The sequence below is a fragment of the Chlamydotis macqueenii genome, chromosome 12 (genome assembly GCF_036417535.1).
Source record: "Chlamydotis macqueenii isolate bChlMac1 chromosome 12, bChlMac1.mat, whole genome shotgun sequence".
Classification (NCBI taxonomy): Eukaryota; Metazoa; Chordata; class Aves; order Otidiformes; family Otididae; genus Chlamydotis; species Chlamydotis macqueenii.
This window is the reverse complement of record NC_141567.1, coordinates 10,428,996-10,455,217: the sequence shown is the minus strand read 5'-3', so window position 1 is coordinate 10,455,217 and position 26,222 is coordinate 10,428,996. Positions and strand designations below refer to the sequence as shown.

General features: G+C 40.2%; 1 protein-coding gene across 2 annotated transcripts in view; it reads left to right on the top strand.

Annotated features, from left to right (window-relative positions):
- The first annotated feature begins 5,007 nt into the window (after positions 1–5,007).
- The window catches only part of SH3GL3 (SH3 domain containing GRB2 like 3, endophilin A3), a 54,351-nt gene continuing 33,136 nt past the window's right edge, over positions 5,008–26,222 (top strand). Inside the window, exon 1 of one of the 2 annotated variants that reach the window (XM_086757126.1) lies at positions 5,008–5,160. In XM_086757126.1, coding sequence (XP_086613252.1) covers positions 5,116–5,160 — 45 coding nt within the window. In that variant the 5' untranslated portion in view covers positions 5,008–5,115. The remainder of the gene's footprint in view (positions 5,161–26,222) is intronic. The other variant, XM_086757128.1, reaches the window with a different exon arrangement.

Here is a 26,222-nt window from a genome sequence, read left to right as displayed (position 1 = left end):
CAAGATTAGGATTGCAACATTTTTGCAAGCTGCAGTGTTACAGAGCTGCATACACAACAAAGTAGGTTGTTGAGTTTTCAAAATTAGAGTGTCTACTTACAGTATACACATCTGTAACTTCTAAAAAATCTCTCTGGATTTTGAGTTCATCTAAAATGTTTGGATGTCTTTTTAAAAGAAATATGTAATTAGAACTATATTTATTAATCAGTAGCATAAGACCTTACAAGCTTTTGTTCTTGACACTTGCAGAACAACAGTCAGAGGTTTAGGAAAGTAAGTGAGGATAGAAAGTATCTGCAGGATCATGGAGAACCATGTGGAATACAAATACAGGAAGGACACAAGAAGAGGAGCAAGGATCTGAGTTAACGGTAAAGCAACACATATGGAAAGTCAGCTTGAGAAGAAAATCACATATGCCAAAAAAAAAAAATCACTAGCTACATTTAGTTAGAAGATCTGGGGACCAAACATAAGCATCCTAAACAAATGAAGTAGGTTAGCCAGAGTGTGTATCGGCCCCAGGGCCACATATTCCTGCTCTAACTGCCAGCAGCATCCCTGTGGAACGGGGAGCTTTCCAAGTTCTGGCCAGTGCTGGCTGTGTGGAGAAGACTATTTGTTCTTTTCCTTTCTTATGAAATGTATACTGCAATGTGCAGCCATGTCAGAAATACCTGAGCTGGTTTATCCACACAGAAAGTGCTATGATATGCAGAATATGCTGTATATGTTCTAGAAGCAAAACCACAGTGTTACCCTCCTCCTATACATGAATATATTTTCATATAACCAACTTTTTTTTTTTTTGTTTAACTTTAAATACTTATTTAATTTAGTATATAGAATGGGTACTAAAACAGCCTCATGAGATGCCTTTACTGTCCTGGGCATTTTTTGCAAAGGACTCTCTTCTGACTTTGTTATTGGGGTAGTTTGCTGTTGGCATTGTTTTTCCAGTGTCAGCTCCTAGGTTTGTCCTGCAACATTAAACCTGGGAGCTGACACCAGGAAAAATAATGAAATGGATGAAATTTGGGACCTTTGGATTTCACTCTGGAACCCTATGTTATACATTACTTCATTTACTTGGGTGAATACTCAAGTATCAGCATCACTTTATTTTTGTATTCACCTTTTTTTTTGTTCTAGAATTGCGAACTCTAGGACTTGCAAGTTTTTAGGAAAGCACACAACCTTATATCTGAACCTGCTTTATTTTTAAAGCTTTCTACAAGTTTGCTCTTGTAAAGCAGGGTATTGGCCAACTCTGTTTCCAATGGCATACTTTTTTTCCTAAAGGATAATCTTTTTAGAATGATTATTTTCTAAGCATTGGTTTTCAAATGTATTCTTTTCCTGTGACCAAAAACCTACAGCTTACGACCGCATTTTTGACGACTAACATAAAAAACTAATCAGGTAATCTGCACTGTCATTAAATATAGAGTCCTTAGGGATCATTAGTGGCTATCAGATCTGTGCCTGAGAGTCTTGCTCACTTTTGTTTGCCTGCCTCTTCACCCCTTGCCTCCTATTTAACACAATCCTGTGAATGTTCTATTTGTGATGTATCAATTTTTTTTTTTTTTCCAAGCTGAAAGCCACAAAAGCCTGGGGTTTTTTTTTGTTAGTATGTTTTGGGTTGGGGTTTTTTTTTGCTTTTGCTCTCCTTCTTCATTGTCAGTATTTTGAAGATGAAGTTTGGGAAATCAGACTTCTTTAGCATGTAGAGAATAATGTGTGGTTTCCAGTTATTTTTCTATTGTGAATCCAGAATTTGAGGTTGCTAATCTCTAATTCAACTACAGATGAACATCTCCGTTATGGGTCTCCCATAGCTTTCTCTCAATGACCTTTGTCATGGTAACCAATGACTTGGTTAACAATAGGCTGGTTTTCCCTGTAATTATTCGTGTTCTGAATCAGGTGAGTACATCCAAAGTCTCCTTCTAATGCCATGTATAGAAATTTATTGCAAGGTAAGCTGATGCACAGTAACTTGTTTGGAATATTTACACCTTAAGGAATAAATAATTGCTTTACTTAAGTAGTCAGTGTGGCTCAGAATCAAATCCAATAGAATTTTGTTACAAACTCATCTTTTCTCCCCTTTTTGATGTTTTCTTTTGTGGCAGTAACTACCAAAGACCCAGATCACATTTCACCGACAAATTTCTCATTATTTTTAGGAGACATTCAAGCAAACATGGATGTAGTTGGCTTCAAATTCCAAGTAATTTCAACAGCTAAGATGCCTCTGGATAATTTTTTCAATATTTTGAGTTTTCATTCTGCTGAAAACCTAATACTTCATACGGCTGCTATTGCAATTTCAGCTCTTACAGGTAAGGTAATTTGCTCATGGAAAACCAAATGCCTGTGAGGTGGTTTGCCACATCTTCAGATTGCGTTTGTGCTGACTGTGTGTTTTAGATTCTGTGAGCCACACTGAAATACAAGTGGGTAATGAGTTTATCCATTTATCCAAGTATCTATCTTGTTTGAATTTCACAGGACCAATTTTCAAGCCCAGTTCTCCTATATAAGTAGCCAGTGCACATTTTCTAGTCACTGCCTTGATCTGAGTCCACTTAAGAGTTCTCAGTTTGTACAAATTTCACTGTCCTTTGTAGCACATTTCATTCAATAACATGGTGGAGCCATCGTCTGTTGTTCCCACACACTTTGAGATGTCCTGAGTAGCAGGATTGTAATTGTTGTTTAAATAAAATACCTAGAATTTTTGCCCTGAAGGCCCCCTCTTCCCTAAATTCTATGAAGCATTTTTCACTATGCCCTGGCCTGTATTCTTCTTGTAAGAGTTCTTTTTAATAGAAGCCTTTTTTTCCATCATGTCAGCATTTACCTGAACCTCTTCCCATACTTCTTGTACTATTTCTAATTTCCCTCATTTTACAGACTGAATTAGTAACATCTTGTAAAACTTAAGGAATATCATCCAGCAAATCGCAATCCCTTTTTTTTTTTTCCATGATACAACTATGTCTGTGATTATGAAGCTCTTAGATATTGCTTAGCCAGCATGTATTACTGGCTACAAGCTATAACTTCTGCTTGTATCTGAACTGAATACCAGTCTCTTTTTCACGGTGTCTCTACCAAATCATTAACACCAGGACCATTCAAGTTGGCTCACTAATTAGGTTTTCACCTTGTCTGTATCATTGAGCAACTAGGCTACAAAGTTGAATTTCCACAGGGCATTTCCCACTTGCAAATTCTTGTATCACTTCAACGAGACAACACTGCTGCTACCCTCGAGTTACAAGCAGGATAAAAAAAAAAATAGAAAAGAAAAAGGAAGTTGTAGACTTTTAGCCTTACTGAAGTTCTTTACCTAATCCAATTTTACAGCTAGCAGCCACAGTGACTCCATAATCAATTGACTCCCCTCCACAGTGACTTATTTCAAACTCATTCCTTCTGGTCCATCCTTTCTTAACACTGAAGATTAGCCAAAGCCGCCTTCTCTCCCTAATTCCATGGTACACTAAGAAGTTGCTTTAATACCTTTTAAGGAGCTCGAGTTTCTTAGTTTAGGCCTTATTTTCTCACCTGAGATCTCTGCAAAAGTGTCACTCATTTAAGCCATACCCAAACTGGCCTGGACAGTTAATGTTTTGCTGCCTGTTTCAATTAAGAGGAGAAACTGGTGCTGAAATCAGGTGCCTGTGGTGTAATCATGTTTACTTGCAAAGAGGCTGAAAATGCTTTCCCTAGATGGAGGTGGCACCAGATGGCATGGTGATTGCAGACCTCTTTCAAACATTACTCTGTCACGAAAACCTGGAAGGACTTCACCTTAACAGTTTGTCTTCCAGAGTGAATGTTGACTGGTGCTATCCCCTTGGCTTTCTCTTTTGTATCTATTGCGTCTTCTGTACGGAGAGTCCTTTGCCAAGCAGTTGCCAGCAGCAGTTCCTAATGCATGAATATGTCTGTCATTTCACACAGTGGTATATAGTTGTTTCTAACAGGTGAGATGGGGATTCCTTTCTCCCAATTTATAACATGATAACTACTCTGAAAGTTCTTGTATTTTTTACCATTGTCTCTTTGCTGTTATAAAGAAGTAACTAAAATACACTCTGGAAACGCTATTCTCTCCCAACACAATAGAAATGCAGCAAGCAGGACCGTGAGTAGCGCCAAGATGACATTTGCACAGCCAGCAAAGGTTATTGCTGAACCGCTGCCCAGGTCCATCCATAAGTTTCAGCTGAATGATAACTCCCAAGTGATCCTAGGGCCAGGATGGAGCAGCGCATCACAGAGCTTATCTTGCCCAGAATCTCAGGGTAGTCTGGAAGTGCTTTACCAGGCTTAAGCGCATTTCGTATCAGCTCACTGCTGACACGCAGTCGTACTGAAGCGTACAATGAACCCATCCTACACCAACCAAGCAAACAACACGGCCATTCTTCCAGCGCAGCTCTCTGCAGTCCATCTGCTGCTCCCAGAGGGATGGTGGGAGGCTGTGCCTTTCTGAACTTCGGCCAGCATAAATGCAGCTATGGTGTCAAACTGCCACGAGCCTTCGAGTGTTAAAAGCTACAATTCAGTTATGATGTATGATAACAGAACTGAGGCGAACGAGCTCAACCAGAGGCGCTACGCGGAAGCACAAGAAATGAGACCAGTACAGGGAGAACTGGCGCCCTGTCAGCAGTAAGGCAGATGCAATCCGGAGCTAACAGCCAGGCCGTTGGTGCTGAAGCGCGCATCCCGCAGTCAGCGGAACGCCCTCGCTGTAGCGGGAAACCCACCCGCACCTCCCCGCGGGGCGCGGCGCTCCCCCCGCGGCCTGCCCACCCCTGCTCCGCCGTCTCCGTGCGCCGGCCCCGCCTGGGCGTCCTCCAGCGCTCTCATTTGCATAGCCCGCGCAGGCGGCCAATGGGCGAGCGGCTACGGCTCTGTCATTTGCATGTGCCCCGGCGGCGGCCAATGGGGCGGCGGGAGCCGGCCCCGCTCGGAAGGTGATGTTTCCAGCCGCGCGGGGCGGCGGGTGCGGGTGACACAGCGAGAGGCCGGGCCGGCCGCTCGGCCTGGGCAGCGCCGCGCCGCCGCCTCGGGGAGCCGCGGGGAAAGATGTCGGTGGCGGGGCTGAAGAAGCAGTTTCACAAAGCCAGCCAGGTGAGGGGAAGCCGTTCCCGGGGCCGGAGCGGTGGTTGACCCCAGGCGGGGGGCTTTGCTGTGGGTGGGCGGTTCGCCCTGCCTGTTCCCGGCCGCCACCCCCGCAGCGGATTCCCCACCTTCCCCTCCGGGGTGGGGGCACCGGCCCAGGCCCCTTGGGGAGCGCGCGTTCCCGTCGCCTTTGACTCCGCGTCGCCCTGCCAGCGATGCCGCTGGCCCCTGTGCCGGTCCTTGCAGGAGAGGGTTGCCCCTTCCCTTCTTTTGGTGGGAGCTTCGCGTCTTTCCGAGTTACCGATATTGGTTATTTAGGGCTGGGTCTGTGTTTGCACTCCGAGGCCTCGGTTAAAGATAGAGGCTGAGGGGTGCGGGCTTTCCCCTGGAGAGTTCATTGTGTTCTTCCACAAACTGAGGTTTATTATCCTACCTGGCATCCTTGCCCTATAGAGGGTGTCATGTGTTTCTAGAGTTTTCCCTCCTTTTCTAGATGCTGTGCTCTCATCTTTTCCTGGGTGAACCTTTGGCTTCTCCTGACCACTTTCTCTCCTCTTCTCATTTCTCTTTTGTAATGTGCTGCTCTCTAATCCTTGCACTGATGCCTCTTAAGAGAGAAACCCCTTCTGTCAAGAAGGGGGGACTGGTTGCGGTGTGTGGCACAGTAGTACCAACCCAAAGCCTGACAGTGCCGACCAAATTACAGCAGCCTCAGGAAGCGGCAGCAGTGGGATTCTTCTCGCTGGAGCTGTTTGGAAGCCTCAGTTGCTTTCCTTGCTTGTTCTGAGCCCGAGAGATCTGTATTTCTCTTTACTTTCATTAATGATGATGGTAATACTGAAATGAGTGTCTGTAACCTATTCAGTTAAACTGGGACAACTGTTCTTGCCTTGGTGAGAGTGGAGAAAATCAAGATTTGTTGAGTGCTTAGCTGTCATCTTTCTAGGTCCCCCTTCAGATACTTGGCTTGCAGCAGCCCCAATGCAGAACGTGCACTTTGTTTGGAGAGAGAGAGATACTAAATATTTAGTATCTGATGTTTCTTTTCAGTAGCATTTCTTCTTTCGTGTTATGCACCGATCTTGAAAAATGTCACAAATCTGTATCTTTTAGTTAGCTTTCACTATTTCTTTGGGAAAATGTGGGACTTCCAGGTTAAACAAATCCAAGTACAATTTGTAAAAGGTTTTGGCTTGTTTTGCACCTGACTTATGCTGGTAAGTGATGGAGCCTTTGCTATGGCGAGCCTGTAACTCAAGCAGCAGAAGGTATTTAACTGAGGAAGTTGGAGAGGTAACCACAAGTGCTGTCTCATCTAGCAACTGGTAACAGTGGGAGTTGCTTAATCCCGCCCAGATGTCAGGTAAACATTAAAAAAAAGAAAAAAAAAAAGGAGGAAGAGAATCTGGTAAAGGTCATAGTAATGGCAAAAAGGAACAACATAATATATTGAAGTTGACTGTACATTTATGGAAAAGTTGTGGTATGACTTCCGGCATTCATTGCAATAAGGAACTGCGATGCATAACTCAGACAATATTCTTCTCAGCGTGGGTCAAAGGTAAAGTTTCCACTTATTTTCAAATGCAGGACTGAGCAAGGAATTCAAAGGAAGCTGATTGAAAAAGCCTGTCTTCAGGGAAAGAAACACTGTTTAGTAGGAAATTAATGTGCAAGAAAAATATACTGGAATTGGATTTTTTTTTTTTTTTTGGTGATTGAGGAAACACAAGAAACTTCTTAAGAGCTCATGCTGGAAAAATTCACATAAGATGTTGGGTGAAGTATTAGTGGAAAACGTAACAGAAGAAATAGCATTATGTAGTTGATCAAAACATCCAAGTTTAAAAACTGATTTGTTTATCTCTGACACAGAGACACAGTCATGCCCATGCCATAAAAGATACAAACTAAACAGTTGTTGAAACTAACAAAAATAATGCGGGGTATGCAAAATGGGAACACTGGCACACCATCTTTTAGGGAAAATCTTTTACAAAATGCTAAAACAAGCAAATGCAGAGCATGAAAGAGGCATTACTCAACAGAACATTTTTTTAATCTCAGAGTATGGTAGAATCACTTAAGGGGACCTATACCTTTGTGTATTGAATGGATGAGAGATGCCACGGGTTACTGTTAACAGCAGAGACAGGCATTGCTTGGGGAAAGAATGAAATTAATTCCTTTAGTGTTCCCAAAGGAGGATGGGGGCAGATGACAAAAACTGGCAAGTTTCCCAGAGGACACTGAGGAATACTGAAGGGAATGAGACTTGTGCCAGGACATGTGATTAAGGAATAAGAATAATATTTGAAGACTAACAAAACCTAAAGACAAAAAATCTGAAGGATGAAGCAAGTGAGTTAAGACAGTCTGTATTTAACAACTCATTTCGAAATGTGAATAAATACCAGAGAAGTGACAAATACAGATATTTTCAAAAGATGCTAAAGTAGACTTCTGTGGTAAAGTAGACTTCTATTCAACTGAAATAAATCACAATTCTAACTGAAGTATAGAGTAATATAGACATAAGTTATAGAAAGATTAAGTAAAATAAAATAATGGAGTTATTCTTTAACTGTATATACTCTAACTGAACCACTCAACTGTTGCAGAACTGTTCGTTGCAAAAGAAAAACGTTTTTATTTTGTTTTTGTAAAAAGCCTACCTCTTCTGTGTGTCTTTATTTACAGCTTTTGTGTTAACTTGTGGCGATCACCTTTGTATGTAGGCTTAAATTCTAAATTTATAGAGTCCAGCAAAAAAGCAAACAATACTTGTGATTTCATACATGCGGTTGAACTTTCTGGGATGTTTGTCTAGTGCATGTCAGCTTGGTTTATCTGAACTTACAGTTAAGTAAATAAGTGTTTGGTTTATAAAAGATCAGCAGCTAACTTCATGGTTTCTAAAGCCCTCACCAAAATCAGGCATGACACACTATCACAGACTTGGTTGGTGGAGTAAAAGGGTTCACAATAAGTAAACACCAATTTACAATAAGTATTCTTGATAGTTTTCTCCTATAATTTTTTTTACCCAATTGTATTTTTTTTTTCCCCACTGAAAATAGCATATGTGTGAATAGGTTTTCACTTAAGTATCTGGTAGTGAGATTCAGAAGACAACTCTTGAGTTATGAGCATGCATTGGAATTACTGCAGTAAATTCCGCACCCCAGAGTAAGCGGTGTTTTAATTATTTTTCTGTGTTTTCCATTATATAAAGCTGCACTTCTACTCCATTATCTTTACCCTAAAAATTGCTTCCTCTGGCGTCACAGAACTGACAGACCCAGAGCTTTTATATAAACCCAAAGGTTATATATCCGTTATGTAATAGGTAATAGCTTTCAGGTACGCTAGAATTTTCTTTACTCTGCTTCTTATTTAGGTTATAAGTCTAAATTGAGACACTCAAGTGAGCTGGAATGAGGATCGCTTCCATTTTGTCCTTTTAATGTCAGTGATGATCCCTTGAGTAGAACTCATATGAGCGATAAAATACCGAGCAGAACCTGTGTGGCGTCTTACCGCCTCTCACTGCCTGATAACTGAGGGCGGGCTGTTTCTCCAAGCTGATTAACTCCTGTGCAAGTCTCATGGAATTCAGCTTTTTCCCCCCTATTTTTTAATGTATTTTCAAATAGAATATTTAAAGTTAACCTTCAGGGAGTTCAGTTTGTGATGAAAATTTGTCTCCTGCCACTTTCAGCCTCTGACATATCTTATCTGTTTTCCTGTTTTCAGTCTGAAACCTTTTGATGTCGGTGGGTGTATCTCTGCCCACTGGTTTTGTAGGCCTTGTTCTCGTGGTGGTTGCACATGTGGGATAACCCAGATGGTGGGAGGGCTGCGTCTTCTGATGCATACTTGGAGTATTTTTAGAGTGGTGTTTCTGTTTAGAAAAGCAGTAAGCGTAGAGTGTGAATAAGAAAGCCTTAATAGGCAGCAGATGCTAGTATAATTTCTGTTGTGCTCTAAAACTGCAGCCAGGCTAGTCTCTTGGTTTAAAGATAAGAGATTTTTCAAAGTAGTTGGAGGCTGGTGAGCTGAGAACCTCCCTCCCTTAGAAGGTTTTGAAAGCTCAGCCATGATGCTGGCATAGGAAATCTGCTGTTGACCTTGAGTTCACATGTTTTGTGGTCTGTTTTTCTTTTTTTTTTTTTTTTTTCTTTCTTAATTAATTGTAGCTAAAGTCTGTGTATAGCAGCAGTCTCATTAGCAACAGCTTATTCATAGTCTATTTCTTAGGCTCAGCCTCTCAGCGACAGTAGAAATTAATACTTTTTTGAGGAAACACATGACTGCCAATTATTGTTAATATCTTATTTGTGAGGTAGGCATCAGCAGTTATTGTTAGCCTATGCAGCCTGGTTTCTTAAACTTTATCCCATTGTCACTGAAGAAAGAGAGGCTCCAAGAGGGTGTGAATCAGGAGCTGGCACTGTTGTCTATAGATAGAGCCTAAGGGTGAGCAGATTTTCTAACCAAAACAACCAAAATCTGTTAACTTTTTTTTCCTTCTGAAAGGGATTTAACTTAGTGTAACAAAGTGTATGTTCTGTACTCTCGTCTCATGCATATTCTGAATGGCATTTGTCTTTTCAGGTACTGCATCTTTTTTAGCAATGTTTTGAAATACCTTTCTCTAATTTATTTATTTATTTAGTTATTTTAAAACTTCTGGCTGTCACCAACAATTGCAGGGATGCTGCTGCTTCTTTCCCATATTTCTGCTTTTACTCCATTGATTTATGTGGCATTTTGATCCAATCTGTTGGAATGAAGACCAGATCAGAATCAAGACTTTCTTGTTCCCCATACAGAATAAGTCTTGTGATTGGATTTTGTTGTGATTTTGTTGTTGTTGTTGTTGTTCTCCTGACTATTTTTCTTTTCTGTCACATTGTATTTGAATGATACAAAGCCTAGACATAATATTTAAGCCTTTTTAAAAGTTCATGTTGACATTGAGTTAATACACAAAAAGTTGATTTACACAAATGCTTGCTAGCAAAGGAAGTGCTTTGGTGAACTGAGGAAGAGACAAACTTTATACAAAGACAACATGGACTTTCCAGTGAGACATGAAGAGAAACTCTTTATTGACTATGTGCAGATGTATTTCTTTCCTAGGACTATAAGTTGCTATCATAGAGTCTGTTAGAGATACTGTCCTTTCATGTCCACCCTGAATTGGGTGTGATGAATCCAAGACCTTAGTAGAGAGAGGGAGCTTCTGTCCTATTCCTAGTTTTTATTAGATAATCGGGTATATTCTTGTCCAAATATTACAGAATTGTGGGAGTAGGACAGCAGTGAAAAGGACACTAGAGTTTGATTTATTGTCTGAGATGTTTTGAAATGGGTAATTATGCTTCTTAGATATGTTTCAGAAAGGAGAGTAAACCCTCAGCCACTGGCAAGGACAGTAAATAACGTTCCTGTATTGTCTATGTGTATGTGGATACCTAATTAGACAGAACTGTTTGTATTGACCTGTGTCATGGCTGGAGACTGTTGTTATGCAATCCAGCAATTATAAAACAGTAATGTGGATGGTGCACTGTTAATCTTAAATTCCTAAGGTAGTATGAGGAGAGGCTAAGCGTTTGTGTACATCTTTGAAGGCTTGTTAGTTCATGGAGTATTTGTTGGGTGGGAGTTGGTTTGTTAGTGGAAAACATAGTGCTTGCAAAAGAAGTCCTCATTTTGCACTTTCTTTCAAAGCAAACTTATTAATAAAGGGGAGGGAAATGTGGTCCTGTGGCAAAGATCGGCATGGATTTGGTGGGGGGGCAGAGTGCAGTAAAGGAACAGTAATCTGCACACTTCACCCCTCTTCCTTTGGCATTAGTAGGGCTAACTTGCTCTCTTTTGAATTCCATGGCTGACTTTTGTTGTGCAGCCACCTTGCTTACGCTGAAGTTTGCTTCCTGGGACCAGAGGACTGGGCTGATAGGTAGGAAAGTAGGAAGTAGGAATACAGTTCCTTGTGCATGAAGGTGATTTTCCGTATTAAAAAATATATCTGATTGGGTTGGGAAGTGGGGGGGGGGGACGGGGGACTAGCTTTCAAGATTTAGGTTTACAGTTGTATTTATTGTTGTATTTATCACCTGCTAAGTAGCCTGTCAGTAAGCAGTAACTGTAGGAAAAATAAACTTTGAGTGCTTCAGTCAGCATGCACCTCAGCAGAAGATAGCAATCATATGCCTCTGCAACCTTTAACAATGCAGCTCTCAAAGTCGGCAATAGATGGATCGTAACTGGGAATCTAGCAGAGATGCGGCAATAATTTGGAAGGAGGTTAGTTATATTTTACACATAAAATATTTATATATAGAAATCTGAATGACATTGCAGTAGAAAATAGTATAGCATAATGGAATGAAAGCTGAACTTTCTCCTTGAAGGCATCTCCTTTTATAGATTCTTGGCTTTGTTGAAGAGTTTTGCACAGGCATCCTGAAAGTTCAAGTGAAAGCTGGCACTGCATCCGTAACTCCTGCCGTTGCCTGAGTCATTGCGGCACATGCTGGGTGATATATTGCAGTGCAGTCTCTGGAGAATCCTGCAATGCTGAAAAACAAAAAGACAAGTGAAGCACAGCAACAGCATTGCATGAAGATTTTCTTTAGCATCGTTTGCCGAGTATTAGTTGAAGTTGCTTAAGTTTCTTGAACAGGTCCATTTCTACCAAGAAGTTGCATTCCTATACGGAATTTGGGACAGACTTTGTAATATGTAGAAAGGAGGACAAATTCTGCTTAGTTACAATGGTAGAAATCTGAAATGACTCGATGAAGGGTCTCATATAGGAATGTGCAGCATAACTGTGTAAGTGAGCAGGATCTGGCCTATAAAACCTCAGTCCAAGTGCTTGCTTCCCATTAAGACAGAAAAACTGTATATACTCTGTGGCACAACATAGCTGCAGTTCTGGAACAAACTATTGCTGAAGAGTGGAAGTGGTTATTTAATGTAACATTTTCTGTTGTGCCCTCCAAACACTAACACTTTCTGTAAGCATACATGTAATTCAAGTTACAAAATACATCCCATTCTTCATACCTTCTGTCACAACCCACAAAACTCAAACTTTGTCTTATAATGATCTTGTTAAGAAAAAACTGCTTCTCTTGATGTTAATGCCAGTTTCACCCCAGTATATTGTGATGTCTGTTCTATGTTGTGCTGTGTTCTCATTGTTCATCTCTTTCCTGTTCGTGAAACGAGTTGAAGATGCAGGTCTTCACAATACTTTTAACAAGCCCAGTTAGAAAAGGGCTCATTGAATGTTCGGTTACACCTTGAATTCTGTTTTGTGGAGCCCTAGTGCTTTATCACGCTATATATGTTTCTGTTATTGAAGTTATTAAGAGTTATATGCATTGATGGGAGAACATACCGGTTAATTTCTTGCAACATCTCAAATATCAGCAGCTGTGTACGTGAAACACAAAAATAACTTGGCCTTACATGCTTTCTATTCAAAGGACAATGCCAAGCGTCTAATGAGAATTAATTCTGTTTCTGTACTACCCTAATTAAATTACACTTTGGATACTGTACCTGTGTTTAATGAACTGCAACAACTGCAGTAAAATTGGCTTGGTTAGGAACTGAACGTGATTATAAGAATCCAGGACTCAAAGGAAGTCAAGGGGTTCTAAAAATTCCATTCTTTATTGGCTAAAATTCCATTTTCTATGATTGGTGACATTTCTGCTCTTGTGCAGTCAGGTTACAGATCTAAGGTGAAAAAAGTGGGGAAACTTTTTAATTTTTTTTTTTTTTTAACCAAGCAAAAAAAGAAATAAAATATTAAAACAAGTATAAACGATCCTAGCTAGTAACAGCCCCTCTGTTCCTTTACAGATGCAAATAAATAAGGCACTTGAAGGTGACATGACTTCAAGGTTAAGGATCTGGTCAGTGGCAGAACCAAAAGTAGATTATGTGTTTCCAGACTATAGATGCAATGTCCAGTCATTAGAAATTCTACTTTCAGACTCTGAGGTTTGAAAAGGTGTGTAGAAGAACTATGTCACGTTCACTGTTTTTTGTTTTGGTTTGTTTTTTTTTTTTTATTTCTCTTTTATTTTGCATAAGATGTATGGATAAATAAGAAATGTAGATATGAATTTAGATTAATGCTTCTGTATGAATTCTGTATAAATTTCACTGACTCAAAGTTCAGTAGGGCTGCACATGGTATTTTCACCTAACTTTGCAGTTTTTAATACTTCCCTGTAACTGGCAAGCAATGTTTTATAAACTAGGATTTTCAGATAATTATATCTCCCCAGCAGAGAGTAAGTGGGGAGGAAAAAAAATATTACTTAGTACCATAAGTGAGATGTGAGACTGGAGGTTCAGAAAGTCCTTGTTTTGATTCAAAATTGTGAGTTTCCCTTTCACAGTCATATTGAGAGAGCTGGAAAGTGAAATTTGGTGCCTGTACTGTCTGCATGGTCAGAATGCCGCAAACATGGGAACGCAGGATGGGTCAGCTGGGCTTCGGGGCTGTGGTAGGTGTGTGCGTGGTGGAAAGGGAAGAAACTGTGTTGAAGTAAATTATTAATCAAAGGCTGTAACTTTTCGTCAATTCAGAACCAGCAGTTCCAGTCTGCTCTCTAGAAATTTCTTCCAATGAAAATAATAAGGTTTTTACAGACATCAGGATGGATTCTGCTTTTGCTGTGAGCTGCTTGGATGTCAGCCCAGAGGCACCGGAACATAGCGACTGTTACTTGCCTTTAGGATTAACCGCGTATATTTGTAGGGCTTTAGCATCAGAATACTCCCTACCTGTTTTTTCCCCTGTAAATTGTAGTAACCACCTAAAATTACTTTTTTACTGTTGGAGGTGAGGCTTTTTGTTTGGGTTTTTTTTGTTTGCTTTTTCTGGAGGGTGGGGAGAGCAAGCAAAACTTCTTCACTTCCCTGATCTGTCTTACAGCTCTCCACGCGCTCAAAGACCACTGACATTGTTCCTCAGTGGAACTTTCCCTTCCTTGTACTGTTTAACCTAAGTTTGTGCTAGTGTCTGTCATTTAATTTAATGGGAAGGAAAACTTCAATGGTGAACAGCAGGAGGGAGGCACGCAAACACAGGTGAATGGTGAGCTCGGGCAGGGAAGGAGTTACTTGCAGAAATGCCTTCATGTCTGAGGAAGTATGTTGCAAAAGAGTGTCCAAGTTAAGTATTTCTTCAGTGGATACTTTCTCTCATCTGAAGTTATGCTCTGTAGGTTTTTCTCAAACTGTACACTTGGTTGCTGCTTTCATTTATTCTGAGTGGGCCAGGTACAGGAGCACTGCTCGTAATGGGGCTGAAGGCACCGATAAACCCAGAGGTTGCTCAACTGCCAGGCTTGTAAGCGGTTGATGCTGGAGCATGGTGGATGTTTGCCCCTGTGAGTATGTGTAGTACCAGCAGAGAAGATGGAGGAGGTCCTCATCCTTTGTACACCTGTAAGAAGCAAGATGAAGCTTGGTTTGGCCACTAGTGTTTGCGTCAGAAGCTTCTATGCTTGATTCTTCAAGAAATTAGGTGTGCAGATTGCAAATCTGTTCTGTGACACAGATTGGGAGAATGTTTAATTGCGTGGGTAAAACTATCAGAAAATTATGATGGATTGGCTTGACATTACACACATAGAAGTTAGTTATCCTAGCTTCATGTCCCTGCTCCTTGCAGGGGGGTTGGACTAGATGACTTTGAAAGTCACTTGCAACCCTAACCGTTCAGTGATTCTATGATTCATGCTGCCATTTAATATGCTCTCTTGGAGAGATTCCTTTGTTTATCTTCCGCTATGTAAAACTATTTTAATTACATGAGAACTCAGACTATATTTTCTACTGAGCTTATTTTTCTGCGATTTCCTCATACGCTTAGAGGGAGTGTAGTCTTTTATATCAGCAGAATGGATCTTGCATGGTTTCTACAAAGTACATATCTATTTTTGCGTTGGTGGTGGTGGTGTTTTTTTTTTTTTTTACACATTAGTAAATTTTCTCGAGTCATAGAGGTATTATATATGGTATATGTGTATTGTATATGGTCATAAGCTAAGATTTTTCTCCATTTAGATAGTCTTAGTTTATAATGATGCACTTTCATTGATATAAACAATAAAAAAATCATATTCTGGAACAATTAAGGTGATGAGGAAAAAACCCAGACAATTTCCATTTGAGATCTTCTGATTCCTGTGATTCATCAAAAATATATTTGGGACATGAAGGAGGTTTCAACTAAAGGCTTAGTTCCGTCCTCGCACTGAACTCAGTTGAAGGAGACAGTGAATGCTAGAATTTGAGATTAGCAGACTATCATATACTGGAAATGGTTTCTGCTTTTTACTTTTTTTCTCAACTCTGATCAGGTTGCCTTGGTGGAATCACTGAGCCCCCAAAATAATCTGTAAAACAAGAATGTAAATAAGGTAACGCAAATGGAAAGGGAAGCAGAAGCATCCACAATTACAGATTCGGCCCAACCTCCATGTCTATGTTAGTGTAAGGTGATCTGGTTTCCCAAAGACGTTGTATCCTTGTTAATGTGATGAAATCTGTGTTCAAAAGTCAGGATCCGACAGATTTATCCTCTATAGTGTCATGAATTGTCTGCTACAGAGTAATGAAATTACAACTGTGTCTGGCCTAGTTGCTGTGGCCTGTGCAGGTCAGGTGAAGCAGGTGTTGCAATGTTCTGCTGCTGTTTGTGGTTAAATGCGAGGTCATTAGACTTCAGCAGGTTTTTTAGATGACTTGTTTGTGGTAGAAGAGTATTTTTCTTGTTTCCACTTCTTTCCAAAGATGGAATAAAGAACTTTTGACAAGAGGGTTTTAGTTTTATGCAAAATTTGTTCAACAACTTGAAGTATGTCTGTATTTTTACAGTTCATATTGTATCAGTAGAATCTTGAAACACATTGAAATTTGAAAATCCATAGAGCTCATAGGTGTGAACTGGCTTATCTCTCTCTGCTTCTGAAGGTTCTGGGCCCCAGTTTTACTGTGCATAAATGGAAATTGATAATAGTACTTCATATATAAGTGTAGTGAGTCTATAACCTGTATTTCCTTCCCTGCCATCTTTAAGCCTTTGGACAGAAAAACTCATAGAAAGCCTCTGCTCAAAATACACTTGCAAGATATTCTTAGAAGACAAAAAAAAAAATCTGCCCTTCAGTTTCTATACTTGCATGTCTGAGCAAACATTGCTTGTAGAAGAACTCAGAATTTGCTGTGTGGAATGACGCTTGCCCTGAGCAGTGCTGCCCTGGGTCGCTGGTTCTCTGTCAGACCTTTAGTAGCAGTTACATGGTTTCTTTATCACATATATTGTTGCTTTTTGTGTTGCTTTTTTGACATTACCTTTGTGGAAGCAGTCTTTAAAGCTTCTCCATTAGTTAATTGTTGTACTTCTGAGTTTTAGTCAGATCAGTGTGGGATTGCAGAAATTAGGCCTTTCTGTGTGGGATTGCAGCCTGCTGCAAAGATGAAAACAAGTTCAGACCGAGAAGTCTTGTGGCTATTGATAGCCTGCGTAACAGATTTGTCACTTCGCACCTAGCACCTCTTTGTCTATCAGCACATTTGGGAAGCAGCCAAAAGACGAGTACAGCTCACTCCATCTGATGAACAAAAAGTTCGTTTATACAAGGGGAAAAGATGCACATAAATATAGCTGTTCTTGCACAAAAGTAGCAACACTTCTGTGAATTTCTTTTTTAAATTATGTTAAAATTACATTTTTTTAAGAAAATGAGGAAATTATTTGGTAAAAAAGAGAAAAGGCGAAACTCTATAAGCTCATCTTCCCAAGTGTTGTCAATTGCTGTGATACTTTATTCAAAATTATACAAAATTGGAAAAATTACAGTTTTTGAAAAGCCTAGTTTCTGGTGGAAGAATTTTGTTTATGAAGATTGTGTGTATTCTTTTGGAACATTACTTATTTTATGATCCAAAATAGTAACCGCTTGCCTTGTTAATTACTTCTCATAGCGTATCATCTAAGTTGTTCCTTCAGCAGATGTTTAGTTGTTGCCAATACATGTGAGACTGAGTAAATTTTAAGATTTGTTCATCACTTGAAACATGTCAAATACACCAAATCGACTATCTTTGCATCGGTGCTTTGACACTAATTCTAGTAATGCACAGTATTGTTCTAGCAGGTGACTGAAATAAGTACATAGTCTGTCCAAAATTACCATTCTAGATTAGTGCAAGAGAAAACTCAGTTTTTGTCAACTTGCCAGTTATTTTCTGGATTTAAGTGACTTACATATATAGAAGTTGCAAGTGTTAGTGTGCCAGTTGTAATTACTAGTCAGAAAATACTGCTGTGCAATGGCCTGTCTGGAATTCTTTTGCTTTTCTACTGTTCCTGGAAGCTTACATCTATCTGTGTGTTTAAATTAATGCAGTTATGAAGATGCTTTCAGTGCATTCACAAGGATTGCTCAAAATACCATTGAAATGTTATTAAAAAAACTCAATTGCTGTATTTCCATAATCCAAAAAGTAAAACTGTAAAATGAATAAGGCACTGAAGACATTGTGGGGACTCCTGTCAGTCAGGGCTTTAGTTTACGCACATCATTCTACATGGCGCATCTTAAAGGGATTGAAAAATAGCAAATCTTGCTGTTCTTTTCCAAGCAGCAATTTCAAATTTTGGAAAACTCTGATTCTGTATATTATGCTATTTAGACTTGTATTATTAATCATGAAGAACACATTGCTGTATTCTTAAGTCTTGATCAAATATCTATAATAATTAAAAGACCACATGTACTGATTATTTGGTATGAAGAATGCAAGAATTGTGATGTTTTCATTGCAAGTCAGTTTGTTAGCCATGGGGATCGGCCCTCCAGTGATCTCTTCAGCTGTGGTTAAAGGTTCCTGTTTCATGGGACTTGGCATGTTTTGCTGCTGATGGATGCATTGCCTTTTTTGTAGGAATTTCTTCCTATAAAGCCATGTGCCAGTGCAGAGGAGGACGGTGCCTTTTGACCTCATTTGCACTGGTGCTGCAGAGCTCGTTCGGGCAGAGGTCTGTGTTCTGTGTGTAAATTATGCTTGGAAATTTTTTCCAGTTTTCTGTCATTTGTTTAAAGATGGAATTTGATTAAGTTTGTTTACAGTGCAATACTGACAATTCTGTGTGCATGCTGAGGGAGGGTCTTTTCTGTCCCCACGAATGAAGTCAGCGGTGCATTTCTGCAGTGCTGCTGTTACCACTGGAAAGAACTGCGCCTCGTGGAGATTCAGTGCCTGTCTGTCTTAGAAGTGTGGCTGGGAAGCCCTATTGTCCCCAACTGCATTTTAGTTTGAGGTATTGCGTGTAACAACATGTTGCTGCATAAAGCCACCAGTGTGTTTTGAAATGGAGTTGTGAAAATAAGGCAAAAACATGCAATTACTTCCTTTCCAGACTAGTCACAGTGAACACAGTGATGAAAATAATAATATTTTTGTTTGTCTGTTTGTTTGTTTTACTTTTTGCTATGATACTTGGAGTTTTTCTATTAAGTGACTGAAAGGAGCATTGATTATTAAAAACTTTCAGGTATGCGGGAGTGTTTGCGACTTGTTTGTTCCACTCAGGTTTTGCAAATCATGGTGAGGACAGGTTGCATTAGCAAAGAGTATAACGTATCTTACGTCCTTTTGTTCTTACCATGGCTATTGTTGCTCAGGGCCTCGCATGAATCCCAGTGAAGGCAGTAGAGCTGCAGAGCTGCTGAGAGCATATTGTTGGATTTTTCAAAATATTTGGGCAGTGAGACTGTAACATGATTAAAACCTCGGTTGCCTTTCCAGTGGGCCCAGAAACGGGAAGCACGTTACTTCACAGTGCTCTGATGTCTAATGCTGAGCATTAACTTAAAGGCTTGTAAAAACTGGCTTTAAAAAAACAACCAACCAAACAAGAAACCTCTCAAGCAGAGGAAACAAAAAATCTTGCTCTTTCAAAGGGAAAGCGTGCGATCCATGTACAGCAGGAGCAGGTGGATTGCCCTGAGCAGCAGGGAACAGGGTCTGACTGCGTGGCAGCAGAACGTGGGTGTTTCACAATGCGCTAAAAGCAGTGGAATCTACAGGACTGACTCCTCACAAAAGTAGGAGTGATGCCATTTAAAATAATATGCAGTAAAACGTAAGGGTAAGAGAAGGTGTTGCCAATCCATTTTATAGCGACTTAATAAAATTGACAAGGCTAGTGTAAGTGCTAAAAAATATTAACAGTAGTTTAATAACATTGAAGAACAAATCTCTAACTTGATTATGTAGGAATGGAATTCTGTAGGAATTACTGCCTGATGGAAAGTGGTTTCTGAAAGACCACGAAATAGAGATTATTTGTCACTTTTCGTGCATACAAGGTAGACTTGCTGATAAACATTATGCTGAAGCAGTGATGAGCAATGGTATGCTCATGTGGGGAGAGATTAATTCCAAACCAAATCAACCAAAAGTTATGATTTTGCCTGTCAGTGTATCTGGCTATATACAGCTGATGTTGACAGTCTTGTTGTTCTGCTTCCTCTGTACAGCGCACTCGGGGCTCTGTGGTGGATGACCTTGATCACATTCTTTACTGATAATGCATTCACCAGAACTGTCGCTTTAAACTATGGCACTACCAAGGAAGTGTTTGCTTTGGGTAAATGATAGTAACTCTTAAAACTAAAAATGGTACTTCTAACTATTTGCAGCATATCTTTTAGTGTTAGCAGCTCTTGAACTTAGACAAATTTAAGAATATTTAGCCCCAATATGTAAGCTCTGAGCTTAAAGCTGTAAATCCCTATTAAAAGTGCCCACATCTTGTCTGTGTTATTTCCCTTGTGGTTGGTCTGTATTTGTGCTTAAAAGTGTTTGCCAGGTAATTTCTAAGACTCAGATTTACTGCTGGTGGTGTTGGGTGTGTAATGAGGTTTTGACTTCAGTGAAGATGATGTAAATATATTCTGACTTTATAGAAATCAGAATTAGGTCAGCCCAAAAACTGAGTGAAAAACCCTGACTTTTTCCTGGCCTGTACTTTGTCAGGGCTCTGACATCACTTGTGAGTCATCTCTTAGTCTTGCATGTGGGCACTGAGGATGATGTGCTTAAGGCGCAAAGTCTGGAAGATGTGGTAGGTACTTGATGTCCTAATAAGGAGGCCCAGTGTACTCAGCATATTAAAAAAAAACCCCAAACAAACCAAACCAATCAACCAAACAAACAAGTTTAAAATTGAACTACAGGTGTACGCTACAGCTGATTTTTGTTTAAATGAGTTTTCTATAAAGCCATCTAATAAGCAGAAATAAATGGCCATGGAAAATGCAGGAGGGGAACTGGATATTCATGAATTATGCTTATGATTAACACTTATGATAAGTGTTTTCAAGAAGAAAAAAAATATTTTAATGTTTTAAAGGATTCTAATTGCCTATTCTGCACATGCAAGCTATGATTTATGTGCTGACTGATTTCTCTTATTTGAAGAACTAAGATTTAGGGTTTTTTTTTTTGTTTCACATGATGTAAAAGAAATAACAACGCTAGCATATGTTACTTTAGCAGAGAAATGCTGTCATTGGCTATTCCGTACAGCTCTTACCAGGTCAGACTTCATACCAGACCCAGCTACAGGGTAACACACTGGGCTGTGGCTCCATGAAGCCTTGAAGTATTTGCTTGGCTTTACACCCATGGGTAGCTCTGGGGCTGTTCCTGGACTGAAAGCTGGCCAGACCCCCTCCTGAGTTCAGGCCTGTGCTATGATCAGTGAGAGCCACCTTGCCTGAATAAGCTAGGGTAGTTTAAGCTGAGAAAAGACTGAAGGATCCATTTTCTGGGGTTAATTTCAAGGAGTTGTGCTGGAACTGGTCAGATAATGTTCTGGGAATGTGGAGTGCAGTGGCTTCTTCTTAGAAGCTATGAATCAGAGTAGTGCACTCTTCTAGAGCTATCTGGACTGTCAGTTCCAGACTGACAATATCCCAACATTTTCTAGAACAAGGCAGAGCACAGACTTTTGCTAGATCGAGTGGCAGTTGCTAGATGTCATGTGAAGAGGACAGAAATGAAGAGATATAGAATGGACAAAGTAATGTAAAGCTTGCTTAGTTTAGGACAGAGAGGTCATTAAAGAAGTCAGACTGCCTCAGTGGGCAGTTACACTGGGTGTAACTCTACCCCCAGAGTAAAGTCCTGCCTGCTCCCTTGGGTCGGCTCTGAGTGCTTGTGTGGTCACACACTAAGCTGACAGAGGCAGCTTATCCTTCTGAAAACTAACCCCGCTCAAACGTGTGATCAGCTCTCAGGTGGATTAACTCGCTGAAGCAGCTCACAGCGTAGCCGCACGAGAGCTGGTACCAGTGCAAGGGAAGTGGTGGGAATGCTGCAACAGGGATGAAAAAGATTTAGAGAGGGCTAAGTAGCTGTGGAAAAATACCTCAATGAATATTAGAATGTTTTGTTCACATTCAGAGTAGAATAAACCGTGCTTTGTAGGCAATGTGTATCTCATTGATATTCTGAACGATTAGTCAATGAGATCTCTGCTACCGGTTCCCCCTGGGTTTAGTGGTGACTATCCTGGTTGTGATGATAATCATGTGAAGGCAAACAAAGGAGACAAAAAGATCTATCCGTATTCCAGCAAGCCCGTAGTCCAAACAGGGCAAATGGGTGGTTTAAGTAAAATGATGGTCAACCTGGATGTAGGGAAAAGGAATGTTCCTGGTGAAAGCAGCACCTCAAGCCATATAGCCTGCAATTGCTATATGAGTGGTAGTGAGTGGTAGGGCTTACACAGTGAGATCTGAGAGTCTTCAGGTTGACTTCAGTGGAAAACTGAGAATGCTGTTGAAGGAGCAAAGGGAAAACATGCATTTTCTGAGTGGAGGAAAGAGGGCCCTTAATTCAACTGTGAGGGGTATCTGAGGAAGGAAGTTCTGCTCTATTAGAGTAAGGGCTCCTGTGGCCAATGCTGTAGAACAGAGATACAAGTTAGCGTAAAGTTGTAAAAGGATGTTAGAAGTAACAAGAGGCAAACAAACGAGTAAAAATGAATGTGGTATAACTTTTCATGTTCTCTCAGTGCTGTTTGGGCAAAACAGAACATTGTGAGGAACCACTTTGACAATTACTTGTTAGCATCTGTAAAAGGAATCTTTAAATTCAGTCATGAGAGACATCTAATGTAGAAACGTCTTAAATCACACAGGAGTTGAAGTAAGAAAGAAGATAATATGGAAGGTCCTCATATTATTTGGAAAGGAAGTGTATAAAGATTAAAATCTCTGAGGGTTTTGTTTTATAGCATTATCACGCTTTCTCATCTTCACAGTGGGCATGTATGATGAGTATGTCAAAAGGAAACCACGTCTTCCTTACAAGCACAGAGAACAACTTTAGAAAGGCCAAATCAGGATTGTATTGCTGCCAAGTGAATTTTTGCACCAGGAGCTGGTGGAGGGAGGAAGAATTATTAATGTGACAACAGCCAGTGGAAGGTGCTCTGCATGTAGCTTGTCATTCCCAGCTCTAGCTCCCCTCCATGCAAAGTAATGGGGCCAAAATATTGCCTAGTTGTTATACCTGAGACAAGACACCTAGAGAGAGGCAGGAAATGGTTCTGGCAGGATACATACCCAGCGCTGCGTCTCACTGCTTGCCCTTGCAGGATGGCCTCTGTGTGATGCACCCACTGCCACCTCTTGTCTGCAGTGCTTGTGCACGTGCTGTCTCAGTGTATTCTTCCTGGGTAAGCAAGGTCATAGTTTGGAATAAAAATCTTCAGATTTTACTTTTCAAACAAATTCAGAGTGTTTTCTTTAACAAAAGTTTGAAACTGAGCAAGGAATGGGTGAAAGTGGAAAAATGAGGAAGGATACTAACCAAATATTTTTTTTATGGCCCTTTGGTGGCTTTATACTTCTGTTTTTAGGATATACTCACTTGCACAAGCATCAGGATTTTAAAACAGATTAGGGAACAGTATTTTAGATTTGCAGAATGAAATACTGCAAATACTTTATGGTTTCATGTGTGTCATCATGCTTGACTACATGAAATCTCAGATCAATGAATTTGATTTTTTTTTTTTGTCAGAGACTTCAGTGTAATCAGGTTTTCTCATGAAAAGCACTTGTATCTTCTCTTCTGAAAACCAGACAGTCTTGAGTCTCACACTTTATTAAATAGTCTTTTAAGTAGGCTTGCAGAGCAAATAATATGTCTGCATCTAAACATTTAGGTTAGTTTGTTACATTTGAATTCTTACCAAGATGTGCACATCTCAAAAGGAAAATAATAATGATTATTTTCCATTTACAAATGTGTATAATGCATGTGTAGGCATCAGTGTTGAGTTCTGTGGGGAACAGTGGAGGTTTGTCGGGGAAGTGTTCAAAGTTTTGCAATACAAAGTAGATTTTGTTGTACAATACATGTGCTAAAGAATAGCTGTAGCAGACAAGTTTGACTAAAATGCTCAGTAATACTCTGACGTGTCACCGCCTGGTGCAAAATGAGTCACTCTCTATAGAAATGCAAAATTGCATTATAGAGCCCAGAGTCTTATACTTTATTCATATCTGGACAAGAATGTCCTTTGTCCATGATGCTGTTTTTCTTCCATATCTGTATGCATTTTATTTAAGCTCATAGACACCATGCTGAGTATTGGTGTATGCACCATCACACGCTAATAATCTCTATCATTTGCCTCTGTTTGCTATGGGTTCAGTATCTTACTGCCCTTTTTCACTGCCCTCTCAGATGTGACTGAAGATGAGGTATGGTTGTCAAACTGGAATGACTGTTTTGGAATATGTAGAAATACTGGCCTCAAGAGCTGTATTTATTTGGGCTTGTCCAGAACGGTTCCTCGTGTTCTATCTGAACAGTTGCAGTGAGTAGGAAAGGTCATTGAGTGCTACTTGGAAGGACCATAGCTAGAAGTCACCAAAGGGCAATCTGAAACCTTTCTGTGCAGAGATCTGGAACAAATCTGGAGAAAGTGTGAGTGGTAGTTGTGCAGCTCTGTGGTTTATACAATGGCATGGAGATGAAGGCTTTGTTTAGGAATAGGGTTTTGTTCTCTGGGAGGAGGCTGGATTTTGCTACAAGTAAGCTGGTTTTATTGGCAAGGAGGAGTAGGAGGCATGTAGAAATCTTGAGAAACTGAGTTTGCAATGGGATGGACTCAGTTTCTGGAATGTACTACTTAGTGTTTTTCTTCCCTTCAAAGTTCGGTAGCTGCCAAGCGCATCAAGAATAAAAGTACTGTGGTTTAGAAATTCCTGTGTGAAGCCTGCGTTGCTTGCTTTTTCATCCCACTGGTGTGGTCAAACAATTTAAGTGAAAACTGCAGTGTTGGTGGGGTGCACTGAGAAGGCCTATCTAGGTACTTGAGAAGGATGTCAAGTCTGATATGGATTTCAAGTTTAAAGCATTTGAGATGGTAGATCACCTTGTCCAAAGGAAAGCCTTCAAATGATAATGTGTCTCAGAATTGTAGCACTAGGAGCAGTGGCTATGCCCAAGTTCAGCTCGGGTAAGAGCCTGTAGGACTCCAGGGTAAAAGTCTGTCTTCAGGATAATGTCATTACTACAGCAGCTTGTCTGGGTACGTTAATAACAAGCTCCATTAATCATTGGGTGTTCCAGCTCATTTGTGAGAGACTGTGGGGGAACAGGGGGGAAGAATTGTGTTTGAATTGTTCTTTGCTGGAGTTCAGTTCCAAGCTCCAGTGGCTTTGAATAGCAAAGGCCAGGCCTCTGTTTTGAGATGTTGTGTTCGCTATCTGTTGCTGGAACCAAGCTTCTGCTTTGTGACAGCTGCTTTTTTTTTTTCCTTTAAATGTGCAACACACATTTCTTTTCACGTTTTTCAGCAGTTAATGTTTAAGCTCTGTGCTAGGCGTTAAAAAGAATAAAGAATATGTGTAATTAGGAAGCTGAGAAAGCTGCTGTATGTCATGGGAAAGAAATAAAACACGGAGCTTTTACAGCTACAGTTGAGAGTCTTGCCAAAATTATCTGCACATGGTTACTGATTGCTTAATATTTTCTGTCAAAGAAGCTTAGTAAAGAAAATTATCTTAAACAAGTACTGTATGCATTATAAGAGAAAGGACTTACCCTTTTAGGTTTAGAAGTGGTGAAATACATTCCTTTAAATGTTTCCTGCTAGAATAACATTAGATGTTCTGTATGCTTCTAGCGCATGTATTTGTCTAGTAATCTTACCTCACAGAGCTGCACTGTCTGACCTGGAGCTTAAATCAAAAAGTGTTTTGCTGCTGAGAGATCTGAAGGCAGGAGGATACTTGAGTCCTGTTTAAAAATTGAAGGATTTAATACAGGCTGATGACACGTTGTCTAAGTGACAGACTTCTAATTGGAGACCTCTGTTCTTGCAGATGATTTAGATCTCATGGTGTGTTGCGTTTTCTGAACCTGGCATTGCAATACTTTATAAGCCGTTGGGCAAGTAGGTGCTCACAGTTAATGTAAGTGGTGACGCTCATCTGTTGTGTTCAAGTGTCCATGCATCTGTGGGAAAGTGCTTTTGCAATTTAAAGGCAGAAGGTCAAACTTAATGAAACAGAGAGTCGTAAACAGTGCATATCTTTGTGACAGAATGCAAAGCTGATAGAAAGTAGCTTTTCAAGCAAGAGTTTATTGCAACTCTCCTTCACAGCAAAGGTAGTTATATCTCTTTCTGGCTGTTTTCCCCTCTCTCCTTTCGCTGTTATCTGTTTCTCAAAATAAAAGCAAGTACATTATCTTCTCTGGGATGTTCGCTGCAGTATTTCTGTCCTAGGACTCTTCATTCTTTCAGCCTTGAGTTAGAGACTGTACAAATTAACAGGATAAATCAGTCTTGTACTTTGATAAAAGAACATGAGACTGTACCAATAAATGACTCCTGAGCAGAGTATGGAAGAGAACAAAAGCATATGCAGCTCTTGCTGGGAACAGAAGACGGAGACTAGCACGGGAAAAAAAGGGGGAGAGGAGGCTGG